This window comes from Salvelinus alpinus, chromosome 24, assembly GCF_045679555.1.
Source record: "Salvelinus alpinus chromosome 24, SLU_Salpinus.1, whole genome shotgun sequence".
In the NCBI taxonomy this organism is placed as follows: domain Eukaryota; kingdom Metazoa; phylum Chordata; class Actinopteri; order Salmoniformes; family Salmonidae; genus Salvelinus; species Salvelinus alpinus.
In genome coordinates this window covers 14,948,929-14,966,720 of record NC_092109.1, presented here as the reverse complement: position 1 = coordinate 14,966,720, position 17,792 = coordinate 14,948,929, and the positions used below count along the sequence as shown (strand labels likewise).

At 44.8% G+C, this 17,792-nt stretch overlaps 1 protein-coding gene across 1 annotated transcript in view; it reads right to left on the bottom strand.

The window, feature by feature from the left end:
* LOC139552211 (voltage-dependent N-type calcium channel subunit alpha-1B-like) overlaps positions 1-17,792 on the bottom strand; it is a 132,103-nt gene that overhangs the window by 22,484 nt on the left and 91,827 nt on the right. The window contains exons 26-36 of the mRNA XM_071363715.1: positions 17,543-17,653; positions 14,667-14,750; positions 13,601-13,717; positions 12,689-12,754; positions 11,570-11,661; positions 11,184-11,334; positions 10,745-10,872; positions 8,103-8,199; positions 1,817-1,922; positions 1,316-1,423; positions 104-264 (exon numbers count right to left, since the gene is read on the bottom strand). Of these exons, the coding sequence (XP_071219816.1) occupies positions 104-264; positions 1,316-1,423; positions 1,817-1,922; positions 8,103-8,199; positions 10,745-10,872; positions 11,184-11,334; positions 11,570-11,661; positions 12,689-12,754; positions 13,601-13,717; positions 14,667-14,750; positions 17,543-17,653 (1,221 nt within the window). The remainder of the gene's footprint in view (positions 1-103; positions 265-1,315; positions 1,424-1,816; positions 1,923-8,102; positions 8,200-10,744; positions 10,873-11,183; positions 11,335-11,569; positions 11,662-12,688; positions 12,755-13,600; positions 13,718-14,666; positions 14,751-17,542; positions 17,654-17,792) is intronic.

Genomic DNA, 17,792 nt, shown 5'->3' with positions numbered 1-17,792 from the left:
TATGGGTGGAGATAGCCCTCAATGGCGCAGCCCATGCTATCTCAGAAGCAATTATGGCAAAGTTGAGCCCTCTTTCCAACTCTATGTTGTGGCCATATACTACCTTAATTGTCCCTGTGAAGTCCAGTCCCAGTTGCTGTTCCAGTCTCTTGGCCCGGTTCTGCTTGTAGTAGTCAAAGATCATGAGGGCAGCATAGACCTTCCCCACTGTCAGCTCTCGGTTTACAACCGCAAAGGGGCATATGAGCTCATTGAACTCATCAACTGAAAGGAGTGAAGAAAGAAGGAAAAATGAAGAGAGAGAGTTAGTGGAGAAAAGCTGAAGCACTAGTCGTCTTCTCTCCACAACCACTAGATGGCATTGGAGGAGCAGACAGAATGAGGGAGATTGTACTGTAGTCAGGCTCTGTGTGCGTGTGGCTGTGCGTGTGTGTGTGTGTAAATATAGCTCCCTCATACACAGAGTAAACTGAAGAGCAGTAGAAAGAGCAGAACGAGAAAACAGTTGAGCCTACAAACTCACTCAATGGATGACTGGGCTTTGGTGAAGCTCAGTGCTCTGAAGATTATTGCATGTCTTTTTTGTGTCTCTCAGTTCTTTCTCTTCTCTCTCTCTATTTCAGTTTCTCTTTCATGCTCTCTAACATAAACATAAACACGTATGCACCGACATACGCACGCACGCACACACACACACACACACACACACACACACACACACACACACACACACACACACACACACACACACACACACACACACACACACAATTGCTTTACTAACCTTGTGGGGACACACAATTGATTCTACTTTCCCTAACCCCTAAACCTAAACCTGACCCTAACCTTAACCCGAAAACATAACCTTAACCCTACACCTAATTATAACCCCCCTAGAAATAATATTTTTCCTCATGGGGACCCGCAACATGTCCATATATATTTTTTTACCATTATGTAACTAGGCAAGTCAGTTAAGAACAAATTCTTATTTTCAATGACGGCCTAGGAACAGTGGGTTAACTGCCTTGTTCAGGGGCAGAATGACAGATTTGTACCTTGTCAGCACGGGGATTCGATCTTGCAGCCTTTCGGTTACTAGTCCAACGCTCTAACCACTAGAGTTGGTCATTTACTATTCTTGTGGGGACCTCTGGTTTCCACAAGTATAGTTAAAACATGTCCACACACACACACACACACACACACACACACACACACACACACACACACACACACACACACACACACACACACACACACACACACACACACACACACACACACACAAATACAGACCACCAGTGTCGCCTACTTTTATATGGTGTGACCAGCAGGTCAACAGTCTTCTGAGGCAGGTTAGGCCAGACTCTGGAAATCTCCTTCCTCAGATCAGCATCACACAGGCGCTGAGCCAGCACCCCTGAGGAGACACACTCATACGTCACATCACGTCCATCCACACTTATCAATCAGCAAACACTAAACAGACTTGGAACCTCTGACCATGGCAATTTGACTGGTAAACACATAGATGCAATTCATTATGACTTGAATGGGGACTCCTTTCTATTCATTCTAGTTCATTGGTCTCACCCCTACCCATCAGACCTAGCAGGACAGGTTTTTAGGCCGCCACCCTCTCTGTTGAATGATTACATATTATTCTTTATTTCTTTACATAAAAAATATACCACATTTTACAACTTTTTATTCTATTAATGTTTTACATTGATTTTAATTTCCCCTTTTCCTATCCTATTATTGTGGTTGGAGTGTGTATGTGTGTAAGGGGATTAGGTCAGAGGTCACTGACCAGATGCCAGTTTGATCTCCAGAGCGGTGCGGATGAGAGCCATCAGCGTGGACGTGAAGTGCACTGTATTGTCATCGGCGATGGGCATGTTCATCTTGACCAATCGCTAAGGAGAATAGAAACCATGGTGAGGGGCCCATTAGAACACCAATTTTAGCACCTGTTACAATCAATTGCTCTTTGGGCAGGTTCTGTGTGCTGCCTGTAGAGTAGTTCCATGTTAACTGATGGAATTGAGACTGACAAGTCCTGCAGAGACTGAGAGTGTCCTAATAGGGACACCGTACATACAGTGAGAGTGATGTTGACTTTTGACAGCCAGTGGCTTGGATTAGTTTCAGTCCAGCAGACAGAAGAGCTTTCCCAGGAGCACAACAACACAACACAAGACATCCCAGAGAGGAGAGAAAATGTTCAGAGCAACACTCCATGCAAATGGTAATGTGAAAGTCAGACTCTGGGTCAAGGTCTGAGATGGACATTGAGAGGGACATGCATAACAAATCAACTGAATGTGCATTAGGACTCCTCAGAACGTATCAGTGAGTTTCACTCAAAGACTGACAGGAAAGTGACGTAGTAGTGATTTACTAGAAGCCATGAGTGGTGTGGATGAAGAGTTAGTATTTTTCGGCATTACGTAATGATAGAAACAGTTCACATGTCAACATGCTTCCAAGGCCCTGGGGGAGTATGTTTTAGTGCTGCTATGAAAGAATGAAGCCATATTTGTATTATGGGGACACACTCCTCCCCCCAGCCTCTTCATTTTTAGGTGGGTAGCAGAGCAGAGAAATAATCTGCATCCCAAATGACACCTTATTCCCTAAATAGTTCATTAAACAGGGAATAGTGTCATTTGAGACTCAGTCATAGTGACATACATGCATGTAGAGCTCCATGAACGGCTAATGGGGAGGAAGGATGAGAATGCACACAAACACATGCATGCTTCGCAGAGGGGAAGACTGGGACGGATGAATCCTATTGTCTTCAAGCCAAGTGGAGGGGAATCGCAGATGAGGCATGTGTGTGTGTGTGTGTGTATGTGCGTGTGTGTGCAAGCAAGCCTCCCTTGAACTCAAGAGAGCATACTTCCATGCAGGAGCTGTTACAATACAGAAGGACAGGAGAGGGGGAAGAGGAAAAAGGGTGGGAAGGGGGGGGAAGATGGGACACCACCTATGCATGCAGGGTCTGACATGTCAGGTAGTGCCCACTAGGGTGAAAGGAAAACCACAGACACGTGAGGCCATCCCACAAACATATAAATACTGTATGTACACATTCTGTCAAAAACATATGCACGCGAGTAAACACACACACACACACACACACACACACACACACACACACACACACACACACACACACACACACACACACACACACACACACACACACACACACACACACACACACACACACACACACACACACAGTGGAGTTAAGCAAATAAGAGGAACGAAAAATCCCCACAGGGAGGAAAAGAAAGGTAATTTAGCAGGGAAGCTCAGCTTATAGCCAGAGCAGAATATTAGGAGTTATAAACAGAAAGTGACAGAGAGACAACAGAGGAGTTAGAAACAGAAAGTGACAGAGGGACAACAGAGGAGTTAAACAGAAAGTGACAGAGGGACAACAGAGGAGTTATAAACAGAAAGTGACAGAGGGACAACAGAGGAGTTAAACAGAAAGTGACAGAGGGACAACAGAGGAGTTATAAACAGAAAGTGACAGAGAGACAACAGAGCAGTTAGAAACAGAAAGTGACAGAGGGACAACAGAGGAGTTAAACAGAAAGTGACAGAGGGACAACAGAGGAGTTAAACAGAAAGTGACAGAGAGACAACAGAGCAGTTAGAAACAGAAAGTGACAGAGGGACAACAGAGGAGTTAAACAGAAAGTGACAGAGGGACAACAGAGGAGTTAAACAGAAAGTGACAGAGAGACAACAGAGGAGTTATAAACAGAAAGTGACAGAGAGACAACAGAGCAGTTAGAAACAGAAAGTGACAGAGGGACAACAGAGGAGTTAAACAGAAAGTGACAGAGGGACAACAGAGGAGTTATAAACAGAAAGTGACAGAGGGACAACAGAGGAGTTATAAACAGAAAGTGACAGAGAGACAACAGAGCAGTTAGAAACAGAAGGTGACAGAGAGACAACAGAGCAGTTAGAAACAGAAGGTGACAGAGTTGCCTCCGTGTTGTTTCCATGCTGCTGCGCTGTTTGTGGGTACTTGGCTACCTACCAAACGTTTAGCTTTTTACTATTAATAACCGATTAATCAAACTCTCCATTTCACAACTTTACCAATGTCTTAGTTTTGTCTTCACTCAACTTTTTCATTCAACTTTTTCACCCCGGACGATGTATATGGACATGGATCTGCGGGACCTCCACCAGCCGAAGCCAAGTAACATTATGTCTTCTCATTGCAGTCGCTGTACTCATAAAATTGGAGGAGAACTATCTCCTTATCGTGAGGATAGCCAAGTTGCAAGCCCATCTTCAGATGAAATCGTAAGCTAGGGGAATTTAAGTGTAGGAAAGGGTCTGTGCTGCCAGTAAGTACAGGTACAGTAGTAGTGGTAACCCCCCTGCTCAGTCCCCTCAGCCGGACAATTTTCTCACGGCTTCTGGAAAAAAATGCTGTTGGCATGCTCAACCGGTGTCGCTCAATCAGCTGATAGAAACGTTCAACCGGTTTTCCCCATTTAAGCAACGAGTTGGAGTCAGAGCCTGAGCCTTCTCAGATCTCTCCACCACCCGATACGTGGTCTGAGCCGAAGCCTCCCACCATTAGCGACAACAAATTTAAAACCCTAGTCATTGGCGATTCGTTACTCGCAATATTAGACTCGCAGTACGTCTCTGTGGATGTTATGTCCTCTGACAAATCAATGGTATGTTTCGGTGTTCCTCAAGGTTCTGTTCTAGGGCCACTATTGTTCTCACTTTATATGCTACTTCTTGGTGATGGTATTTGGAAACACAATGTCAATTGTCACTGCTATGCAGAAGACACACAGCTGTACATTTCAGTGAAACACGTTGAAGCCCCAAAACTGCCTACCCTGAAAGCCTGTGTTTCAGACATAAGGAAGTGGATGGTGGCAAAACAGAGATGCTAGTTGTAGGTCCCAAGAAACAAAGAGATCTGCTGTCAGATCTGACAATGAATGTTGATGGTTGCACAGTCGTCTCAAATAAAACTGAAGGACCTTGGCGTTACTCTGGATCCTGATCTCTCTTTAGACAAACATATACACATGTTTCAAGCATAGATTTTTTCTACCTTCAGAACATTACTAAAATCTGAAACATTTTGTCCAAAAATGATGCAGAAAAGCTAATCCATGCTTTTGTCACTTCGAGATTAGACTACTGCAATGCTCTACTCTCTGAATACCCGGATAAGACACTAAATAAACTTCTGCTACTGCTAAATACAGCTGCTAGAATCTTGACAAGAACCCAAAGGTTTTATCATATTACTCTAGGCATAGCCTTTCTACACATGATTCCTGTTAAGGCTTGGGGTGATTTCAAGGTTTTACAGTTAACCTACAAAAACACTACATGGACTAGTTCTTCCTATCTCTCTGATTTGGTCCTGTCGTACATACCTACACGTACGCTAGGGTCACAAGACGCAGGCCTCCTTATTGTTCCTAGAATTTCTAAGCAAATAGCTGGAGACAGGGCTTTCTACTATAAGAGCAACATTTTTATGGAAGTCTGCCGATCTCAACCGTTAAGTCTTTACTGAAGACTCATCTCTTCAGTGGGTCCTATGATTGAGCTTTGTCTGGCCCAGGGGTGTGAAGGTGAACGGCAAGGCACTGGAGTGACGAACCACCCTTGCCGTCTCTGCCTCGCCGGATCCCCTCTCTCGACTGGGATTCTCTGCCTCTGACCCTATTACGGGGGCTCAGTCACTGGCTTGCTCTCCCATGCCATCCCTATGAAGGGCGCATCACATCATGCCAGGCTTTTTTCACCGTACTCAACTTGAATGGGTTGAGTCACTGACGTGATCTTTCTGTCCGGCTTGTGCGGTGGGGAAGGTCTTTGTGCTCTATACTAGGCCTTGTCTCAGGGTAGCAAGTAAGTGGTCTGTTGATATCCCTTTGGTGGTGTGGGGGCTGTGCTTTGGCAAAGTGGGTGTGTTTATATCCTGCCTGGTTGGCCCTGTCCAGTGTCCCCCAACCCTCCCTGTCTCAGTCCCTAGTATCTATACTGCAATAGTCTATGTGCTTGTGTAACAGTATAACTTTAGTACGTCCCCTCGCCCCGACACGGGCGTGAACCAGGGACCCTCTGCACACATCAACAACGGTCGCCCACGAAGCATCGTTACCCATCGCTCCACAAAGGCCACGGCCCTTGCAGAGCAAGGTGCAACACTACTTCTAGGTTTCAGAGCAAGTGACGTAACTGATTGAAACGCTACTAGCGCGTACCCGCTAACTAGCTAGCCATTTCACATCCGTTACACTTGGGGGCTAGGATCAGTCTGCCTTGTCTGGTGTAATTATCCTGTCTTATCTGGTGTCCTGTGTGATCTCAGGTATTCTCTCTCCCTCCCTCCCACCCAGAGGACCTGTGCCCTAGGACCACCTGGTCTGATGACTCCTGGCAGTCCCCGTCCACCTGGTCGTGCTGCTGATCCAGTTTCTGCTGTTCTGCCTGTGGCTATGGAACCCTGACCTGTTCACCGGACGTGCTACATTATCCCAGACCTGCTGTTTCCACCCTCTCTCTTCCCTACCTCTTTCCTTCTCTCTCTCTCTACCGCACCTGCTGTCTCGACCTCTGAATGTTCGGCTATGAAAAGCCAATTGACATTTACTCCTGAGGTGCTGACCTGTTGCGCCCTCTATAACCCCTGTGATTATTATTTGACTGTGCTGGTCGACTATGAACTTTTGAACATCTTGAAGAACGATCTGGTCTTAATAGCCATGTACTCTTAGAATCTCCACCCGGCACAGCCAAAAGAGGACTGGCCACCCCTCAGAGCCTGGTTCCTCTCTAGGTTTCTTCCTGGGTTCCTGCCTTTCTAGGGAGTTTTTCCTAGCCACCGTGCTTCTACATCTGCATTGCTTACTCTTTGGGGTTTTATGCTGGCTTTCTGTATAATCACTTTGTCACAACTGCTGATGTAAAAAGGGCTTTATAAATAAATGTGATTGATTGAACAGAGGAGTTAAAAACAGAGGGTGACAGAGACACAAGACAGGAGTTATAACAGAAAGTGACAGAGACACGAGACAGGAGTTAAAAACAGAGTGTGACAGAGATACGAGACAGGAGTTAAAAACAGAGAGTGACAGAGGGACAACAGAGACACACAAGAACCTCTGCGTTCATTAAGGAGGGAGTTGAGCGAGATGCATTTTCCCACAACAGCAAATGAAAGAAAGAAGAAAGTAAAAATGAGATGTAAAAAAAAAAGGGCTAGCTTCACTCTCTCTCATTTCTCCCTGTTCATTAATCTCTCTAAAGCAGGAGTTATATTTGGAGACCCCACACACGTCAGATCCAACTAGTCGCTTGGCAGACGTTTTTATCCAGGGCACGGCTAGGGCTGTCTTAACCATGATTCATCTAGACAGCTGTGTACACGCTGGAGCCACTCATAGTAAGTACCACACTCAGAGGTAAATGCCATACACAGGGTGTACCTGAGGGCTGAACCAGATTTACCTTGGTCCACAATACAAGCTCTCTAAATACTGCCGCTCAACACAGCGCAGCCCATAGAGTATAGATTGGAGAAGAGGGGACAGGTTTATTACTCTACCATATGTCTCAAACTCTTTTGAACCTCATATTCATTATCTGCTTTTATGTGACAACGGCATGTTTGGTTAAAACGATAGGAAGAAAAGGTCCTAAGAATGTATCGATGTCATCAAAGTACAAACAGTGATTCTTCAAAACCTGTTGGTAATAGTGTGGCTTGTGTCAACTGTCTGTCTTGATTTCTTCTCAGTTGAACATAATTAAAACATAGTCTAAAAACAAAACAAGTCTAAATGGCCAGACAGAGAAGTGAGCACACTAAACGCCAAAAGCTGAGCGGTAGCAGAAGGCAGAAGAGAATGTCACAAACAGACAGGAAGGGGCAACAACGAGGAAAAAACAAGAGCCCAGCAGGAAGGGGCTGTGACAGTCTGACAGAAGCCGGGAGATACAGGACAGGTGGGAGTGAGCGGCAGAAGCGAGAGGACGATTGCTGGGGGAGGAAGGGAGAGGAGGGGGAAAGGGTCTACCTTATAGGCGATTCTGGGCGGGCATTTCTTTCCCAAACCTAGCGGAGGGGACATGTGGCGGAGCATCTCGTACATATCAAGGTAGGTCATACGGCCACTTCACAGGGGAAGATGTCACAGGAGACCACAGAGGTCAAAGAGAGGGATGGAGGTATCCAGAGAAGGTTGGAGGAGGACGGAGTTAGAAATGACCAAAAGAAGATGGTAAAACAGTAGAGAAAATGGCAAAAACAGAAATCTGTGTTATTTTAGATTTCCAGGGCAGTGGATTCCAGGGCGGGATCTCATCCCTGTCCTGCCTAAGACAGGGATGTATCCCAGGATTGGACAGGAGGAGGGTGGGGTGTTTTCCCGGGAATTCCCTGAGGAGAGATGTCGGGATGGCAGGATCATGATGTTGGATTGAGACATGTACAGTATATATTCAGTATGTCAGGGGGAGGTTGTGGCTTCACTGTTCAGATGTCATCTGTTTCTGCATGCTACGAGACATCAGCGGTAACCAAATTGAACACAGGAAACAAAGCACACAATGCTCATAACCTTTACTTTACTCGGTGTGTGCACTGGTTTAAACAGTCTCTTGGGCATACTTCGAGATACCATATAGGCCTACTGCATACAGCATACTGTACTGTATTCAGTATGGTGAAAATAATAACTTGATGGTGAAGCCTGGCCAGTATACTGTAACGAGACCTACATTGTGGCATTGTTTTCCTTTTGTTCCCATGGTTACCCACCAGCCGGTTAGTATGGAAGGTGTATGCTTGTGTTATTTGTGTGTGGTGTAATCTCTGGCCCTAGGAGTCATTCACAGTCATTCATTTTCCACTTCCACCTCGTCCCTTTATGATTAAGGGGTGTGTGGGGTTGCAAACCTTGTAGGCCACCCTATTAGGGCACTTCTTCCCTAAGCCGAGAGGAGGCGAGATAAAACGCAACAATTTGTACATATCCTGATAGCATATCCTTCCGCTGTAAAAGACACAGGTTAAAAGAGGTTAGGACACAAACACAACCATTTCTGCTCCTGTGACTTAACATATTCATTATATCCTCCATTGTTTGCAGTCATGGTCATTGAATAAAGTACACCTGTAGATATACAAAACATTTGGAACACCGTTTCCCCTGTGTATCAAGAATGATCCACCACCCAAAGACATCAAGCCAACTTGACACAACTGTGGGAAACACCTTCTTAATATTCAGTTGCACTCCCTTTTCCCCCTCAGAACAGCCTAAATTCATCGGGGCATGGACTCTACAAGGTGTCGAAAGCATTCCATAGGGATGCTGGCCCATGTTGACTAAAATGCTTCACACAGTTGTGTCAAGTTGGCTGGATGTCCATTTGGTGGTGGACCATTCTTGATACACAGGGGAAACTCTTGAGTGTGAAAATTCCAGCAGTGTTGCAGTTCTTGACACAAACCGGTGCGCCTGGCACCTACTACCATACCTCATTCAAAGGCACTTAAATCTTACATCTTTCCCATTCACCCTCTGAATGGCACACATACACAATCCATGTCTCAATTGTCTCATGGCTTAAAACTCCTTATTTAACCTGCCTCCTCCCCTTCATCTACACTGACTGAAGTGGATTTACCAAGTGACATCAATAAGGGATCAAAGCTTTCACCTGGATTCACCATGTCAGTCTATGTCATGGAAAGAGCAGGTGTTCCTAATGTTTTGTAAACTCAGTGTATAAATAACAAGCTTACATACATACATGACTACATGGTTACTGGGAGGTTATAAGTCTACGTCCCAAATTGAACCCTACTTTTGAGTCTGTATGTAAGGAATAGGGTGCCATTTGGGACCAGTGGAGGCTGCTGAGGGGAGGACGGCTCATAATAATGGCTGGAACTGAGCGAATGGAATGGCATCAAACACATGGAAACCATATGTTTGGCGTATTTGATACCATTCCACCCATTCCACTCCAGCCGTTACCACGAGCCTGGGATGATTCCTCCCCTTAATGGCTGTGTCTAACATCGGAGGGCCACAGGTGATGAGACTGAGCAACAGAGTCTGGATCTATGTCCCAAAATGGCACCCTATTCCCTATATAGTGCACTACTTTTGACTAGGGCACATAGGGAATAGGGTGGCAATTATGACATTTTGGACTTCTCATCCTGGTGCAAATCAGCCAAACTTTTTATTTTTGCTCTTAGAGTTCCAGTATTTCTCAATGGTTTCTGGTGAAGACTTTGGGAAGCGGTGGAGATAGATAAAGCTGTGTTGTGTGATTTAAATGACAGACAGAGAGGAGCTTTGGAGCTGCCAGCTTAGTGAGGGGAGCCTAGCGGATGGCGGAGTGGAACCATGGATTTACATGCATCAGTCTGCCTGTGGGGCCATAGTCGGCACTCCAGGGCCCGTCTTAACGTCACTCAGAAGTGCCCTCCCTGACGGTCAAACGTCGTCAAACGTCACAGAGTCATCCCACTGGAACTTAGAGCCAACTTTGTTGTGTCGGCGACTATTTGCTATACCCCTGACAACCACTGCCACTTCCACCCCTCATCTCCTACCTTCACCTCTTCACTACTGAACCTGAAACTGACACTGTCTTGACAAAGGGGAAAAAAATCACCTGTAGGAGGATTACTGATACGTACCAGGCAGCAGGGTCGTACTCGGCCCAGACGCGGATAAATTCGTCCAGGTGGTGAGGCCCCAGGATGGAGGCATCTCTGGTTAGGTACTCAAAGTTGTCCATGATGACCGCCACAAAAAGGTTGAGCATCTGGAGGGAGAAAGAGGGAGGTGGAGAGGTGGGAGGTAAGAGTTTCCATCGCAAGTGGTCAAGTTGTGGTCAACAACATTGTATCACAGAGACAGAGAAGACTCAAGTGGCCAACAAGAAGGGACTGACCAATAATAATTAGACCATTTCATCAGAGTAAGAGAGCGTAGGTGAGCACTGTGTAGGTAACGTGCATGTATATGTGAGGAGATACTGTATTTGTCTGTATACTGAATGGATATTCATTGCTGATCATTGGTCATTCATTGGACATTCTGATTGGTCATTCATTTGCGATGGCACATACTGACCAGGAACGAGCAGAGGAAGATGAAGGAGACAAAGTAGAAGTAAGCAAAGTCACTGCCGCACTCCTTCCCTCCGGACCCTGACAGCTTATCACACGGACGGTTACTCAGACACGACAGCATGATCTCATGCCACGCCTCGCCTGTTGCACTCCTGCGACACACACACACACACACACACACAAACACAGACACACACACACACGGTATATATAAACATATACACATCATTGGAAACTACACAGTAAATCCATCACAAACACCACAATGGGCATGAGGAAGTACATGTCTATTTTACTACATTACATTGCAATATAAAGAACAGACAGATACGTGGGAAAACGCCTAATAGAACAGGAAGAATATGGAGAATGTGGAGGCATGGCCACCTGAACAGAAGCATCAGAGCCTGAAAGAATGTCTGGAAGTTGTTGTGGTGGTTGATGGCCGATTCCTCATTCAGCTCAATGTTTCCAAACACCTGAAGGAGGCAGAAAGGGCCGGCGTAGCAGTTAGAGGGATTCCCTGCATGCTATCTATGGTTACGTCCCAAATGGGCCCCTATTCCCTATATAGTGCATGCCTTTTAACCAGAGCTCTATGGTTAAAAGGAATGCACTCTGGTTAAAAGGAATGCACTATATAGGGAATAGGGGTCCTGGTCCTGGTAGGAAGTAGTGCACTATGTATGGGATATGGGGCCAATTCAAACGCACATACAGTAAGTGTGAGTAAGCACTGGGCAAGTGATTTGTACAAGGAACAGCTAGAGCTGAATGTATCAGCATTTGCAGGATTTGATATGATGTAATGTAATGCTATCTCCGAAAAACACATTAGCCACTTTTGCCAGGAATCAGTATTTTTCTCAAATCATGCCAGGGTAGGCAGAAGACTGTGTTTGTGTGTGTGTGTGTGTGTGTGTGGGTGGGTGGGTGGGTGGGTGGGTGGGCGGGCGGGCGGGCGGGCGGGGTGAAGCATAGAAGGCATAGTGATTATGCTGTATAGCTATCTAGAGATGTTGATAATCTAATAACAAGAGAATCCAAAGATATGGCGAGGTCCTCTACCCTACCAAAATCCCAAATGGAACCCTATTCCCAATATAGTGCACTACTTTTGATATTCCTTCTATATTGCACTTCTTTTGGCCAGGACCCATAGGGTATGTAGTGCACCGCATAGTGAAAAGCGTGCCATTTGGGACGCACAGTTAGTCCTGATGATAACAAAGAGCCAGAAAAGCTTCTGTTGGTGTTAAGTTTGTCACTAATTATGAGGGTGGTATCCTGATCAAGCCCTCCGGGGCACCATAGTCAATAAACAGCATCGCTGATTAAACAATGGCTCTTTTACCAGAAGACACAATTACCATTGATTTACAATGCCATGCTAATCTAGTGGAGGGAACATACCCTCATTGTGCATACAATTCAGCATTTTTACAATTTTGTCTATCACCATGGCTTCCTTTTAAATGAGCAATCAACTCTAAAGGTATTACTCACCTGCATGCCTATGATGGCATAGATAAAGAAGAGCATAGCGATGAGGAGGCAGACGTAAGGTAGGGCCTGGAAATAGAAAACACATACACACAAGAGAAATGAAAATCCCAGTGAGGTTTGATAGTCTTAATTATGGGACAGAGCAGCCAACTTTAGCCGCAGAGTTGATTTCCTTATTCACATATGTATATCCCAGACAAGGGAGGGGTAAAAATACATTTTAATTAAAGAGACACATTTGAACACGGCAGCAACTATCTTTACTTTACTGACTTTATTGTCCCCATGGGGAATTTTTGTTGCAGTGTCATGTACACGTTTCAAGTGGCTTTTCAATAGCAAAACAAATTGACAATACAACTTTCATAAGTTACATACCAATAAAAAGAGACTAGCCTGCTGGCCTTATTGGGTCGATAGGAACATTAGCCCGAGCTATTTAGGAGGGATATCACACCTGCCACAAATAGTTCTAGTTGTGTTTTTCCTGCTGAGGGGTGCCCTATACCTGCACCCAGAGGGGAGTAGTTCAAAGTCCGGGTACAGGGGGCTGTCTTGGGTCTAAGCCCATGAAAACTATCCGTTTTCATAGGGGCTTAAAAGCTCTCATCACCCCACATTTAACCTGCTATCAGATTAACTATTGCTGTCAATGCCCTTGTTCTCTGTACAACAACACTTTCATGAGAGGCTCCATAGAACAAACTTCTTTAAGACTCCAAATGAACATCATTATCAATCCAAAGATCCATTACATGAAAGCAACCCAAAACATGTCCTTATTCTATTTCTTTATTTCCACTTACAGTTCGATGTGCTTACGGTTATTGCAACATAATGAATAGGCCTAACATTCATTCATTTGATCAGATGTTATTCTCAACTGTAAGAGGTCAGGGGTCAGTGACTCACCTTGAAGGACTGGACAAAGGTCCACAGCAGGATGCGGATGGTATAGCCCTGCCTCAATAGCTTGATGAGCCTGGCCGCCCTGAAAAGCCTCAGGAAACTCAGGTTGATCAGCTTGTCCTGCAGGAGGAGACACAAACTGTACATTCATACTGGTCCTGGAACAGATCTGGGTTACAGTAAGAATGGCTGAGGTTAGCAAAGGGGCTCCGTGAAAGCAGATCCATTTTCAGTGAAGTGAAGAGTGTCTACCTATCCATTTATGTAACTGCTTCAAGTCATCTAAATAACTATTGCACCACATAACATACATGTATTAAGGAAAAAGTTAGGACCAGGACCAAAAGATAGACTGGTCACCAAGGGAATAGTCAAAAGCAGCGGGAACAAGAAAAGTCACTTACCGTCTAGAGCAGCCCATAGTGTCAGAGAGGAGGCAGAGGTTGGCAGAGTGATGGCAAAGGGCAGGCGCCAGTAAAGTCATAGCAGAAGATGGAAACACAGCAAGAGAAAGAGAGAGAAAAAACAGAGAGAGAGGGAGAGAGAAGAAAAAGACTGACAGTAACGTGGAGAGAAATCCTACAAAAAAGAGACTTCTTCCACAAAGAGTGTTAAACAGTAAACGGACTACTCCAATCCACTTTAGTGCTACTGTTCTGCAATCTGCACAGAGGCTTTTCCTGATCCCCATTTCAAACTCTACCTGCCACGTCTGTCTGTCCCCAGCTCCATACTAATCCATCCAGCATGAGACACTGAGTACTCAGTCCCGGCAGGAAGCTCTCAGCTATCCCCATCAGCTCTCTAGGAGAATCTGCTGTTGACTTCAACTGATTACCTCACCACGAGTACTGTAACTGGGTTAAACCTTGTGAAATGACTTTCCTTTGAAAACATCCTCCTTCAAGGAGTAAAGTTATTATGAGTGAAGTTATACAGGCAGGACAGCATATAGGAGTATCCCTTTTGGCTGATGTCTTTACATATAAGAAGTTGAATGGGCACGTTGTACTGTAGCAGCTCTTACAGGAAGTACGATACTACATAGGGACATGGTAGCAGAATTTACCTTAATCTCTGTGACCAAGATGTCCGTGATACTCCCCAAAACTGTCACAAAGTCAAACACGTTCCAGGCTGCCATCAGGTAATTCTGCAAACAGGGGAAGAGAGAGAAGAGAGAGAGAGAGAGAGAGAGAGAGAGAGAGAGAGAGAGAGAGAGAGAGAGAGAGAGAGAAGGATAAAGAGGTTTTATTGTAATTAGTACCAAACCCTTGCTCTTCAAATGCTTTTCTCTCAGGCCACTCTCAACAGAGCATGTCTTCTAAGCTCCTCAAATGAGGCAGCTTTTAATGAGTTGGTCTGAGTTTCATTAAAGGGCCGTGCATCTATAGCCTACAGTGTGTCACTAACTCCCTGACACGCACAAACAGGCTTAAATTCCCACACAGTCCTACAGACTAGGGATGGGCATTGGGCCTTTTTTGACTGTTCGAGTACTCTCATTATTATTTCTTCGAGTACTCAAGTACTCCAATAATTAAAAAAGCTATTTTTAGAACAAGGGTGGCAATGGGAAAAGAAATTGCGCAATTATCTATATGCCAACAGTGAGCAACAATGCCTAATTTTACATAACCTTTACAGGTAACAAATCCTAATTGCATTTTTTTTTTAAACAAGTGCCGTTTAAGATTCATTTATTGAAACTGTAATATCAACTTGTTATATTAATCTGAACAAAAAATATAAACGCAACATTTAAAGTGTTGGTCCCATGTTTTATGAGCTGAAATAAAATATCTCATAAATGTTCCATTTGCACACAAATCTTATTTATCTTAAATGTACATCCCTGTCAGTGAGCATTTCTACCTTGCCAAGGTAATTCATCCACCTGCACGGCCCTGTAATGAAACTCAAACCAACTCATTAAAAGCTGCCTCAAATGTCTATTTCATGTATAATCTGTGATACTGGGTTGCAATTCCACATTGAACACTGCTTGGGGATGAATTATGTCCAGAACATCTGTTTGGTGAGTATGCCTAGGCTTAACGATCCTGATGAAAATACACTCTGTCTTTATCAAACCAATGTTTCTGCATATTGTCAGCGTGGAACGTGTTTATGTTTGGGGGGTAATAGCATAGGCTAGCCAATTTTAAATGGCACTAGTAGTTGGCAAAGGAGGGTCGTCACTAACGTTAGTTACCACAAGCACAAAGACATAAATCCTGATGGTAATCTACAATTTTGCTTCTTAAAATAAGATTTTAAACTTAACCCTGACCTCAACCACACTGTTAACCTTATGCCTAACCTAAACATTTTGACTAAAAAGCAAATGTTTGTTTTCATGAATTTTTACGATATAGACTATTTTGACTTTGTGGCTGTGGTAACTAGTGACAACCGCAATGTTGCCAATAAACGGAAAATAACACAAATATTCCAAAACTGTAGCTCAGTGTTGGAACACATACTGTATTTCCCTACTTCAGTCAACCAGTCCCTTTAGAATTTGTGATAAAACTGCCTTCCTTCCAAGGAATGTAGCTTGTGTATCCCATCAGGTAGATCCGTTTCCATAGGAATTTATTTCCGTAAAGAGCGGTCGGGAAACGCTATTGAGTGAGTGAGACATGGAGGGGAAAGGGAATTTAGGGAGCAAAACTGTGATGCTTGGCTTGGTTTATTTTTTGTACAAATTGAACAGTCAGATCAAATCAATGCTGTCTTCAAGATAACATTTAGACCAAATAGTTTTACAGTATTTGAAGAAGGTTAAAGATCTCTGGTTAAAGATCGAGTTTTGACGTCAGTTAGAGAACTCAAGCACTCGATTACTCCTGCCTATCCCTATGTAAGGTGCAGACACCACACCACACCCCTCCCCACACACTCAGATGCTTCCAAACAGTGGCACAGACATCCAAATCTGTCAGGTGGCATGGCAGTGAGCGTATGCTCCTCCTGGGGAACACAACGATTAGAGAAGCCAAGGTTTAAATGAACGAGGCTCCTGGAGAGAGAGAGAGAGAGAGAGAGAGAGAGAAAGAAAGAAAGGTAGAAAGAGATAGGGAGAGAAAGAGAGCGGAGGGAGGCCCATCCGTCTGTACTAAGTGCTGAACAGGTGGAGGTAAGCGGTGTGTGAGAAAAGCCATTTAATACATGAGCCTGGTAAGTGGGGATGAAGCTGGAGATGAAATGCCTCGCTGAGGGACCAGACGGCCCGGCGCTGCCTGGGATATTTATCCCTCCCTCCCTCCCACACCTCTGCTTTACCTTCCCACCCTCATCCTCTCATCTGAAGCTGTTGCGTCATCCCCAACACACACACACGCATGCATGCTCGGGTCATGCACACACACAGCTCTCCCCCTGTGGCTCTTGCTAAAGGCTTGCCAGCTTACCCTCATCCTATTCCCCCTCCCCTTTTCTTCAAAATGTCCCACATCCATCAACACCCAAAGTCTACCAACGTTCTCATAAAGGCTCTCTATTTATCACTCTGTCCCGACGTCCCCCTTTTTCCATCTTTGCCTCTCTGTTTCTCTCTCTTTCCCACCTTGCACTCTTAGCAAAAAGGGTTCCAAAATGGTTCTTCGGCTGTCCCCATTGGATAACCATTTTTGGTTCCTGGTAGAACCATTTTGGGTTCCATGTAAAACCCTCTGAGGAAAGGGTTCTACTTGGAACCAAAATGGTTCTACTGTACCTGGCACCAACAAAGGTTCTTCAAAGGGTTATCCTATGGGGACAGCCAAAGAACCCTTTTAGGTTCTAGATAGCACCTTTTTTGTGTGGTACTCCAACCAAAGTCATCTATTTTTCCCAAAAAGGACACCTTTAGTGATTCCAAAGTAGTCTACACCCTATCTTCCCAAATGCTTGGATAGATAGTGACCACTTCCAGTAGTGTATGGAGCGATGCAGGCTCACCAGTGGTCCAAAAGCGATGATCTTCAGGATGCACTCCAGTGTGAAGAGAGCTGTGAACACGATGTTCAGGTACTTCAGCATGGCCTCATACAGCTCCGGAGCACCGTGAAACTGAGGGCAGAGGTCAGGAAGACGTCAGAGGTAAACTTTTACTCCCACTGAACATGAGTGAAATGATAATGGTTATGCCCATTTCCAATGTCCTACAGACATACTGTACCATTGCAATACTTGTGAAAGTGATCCTTCC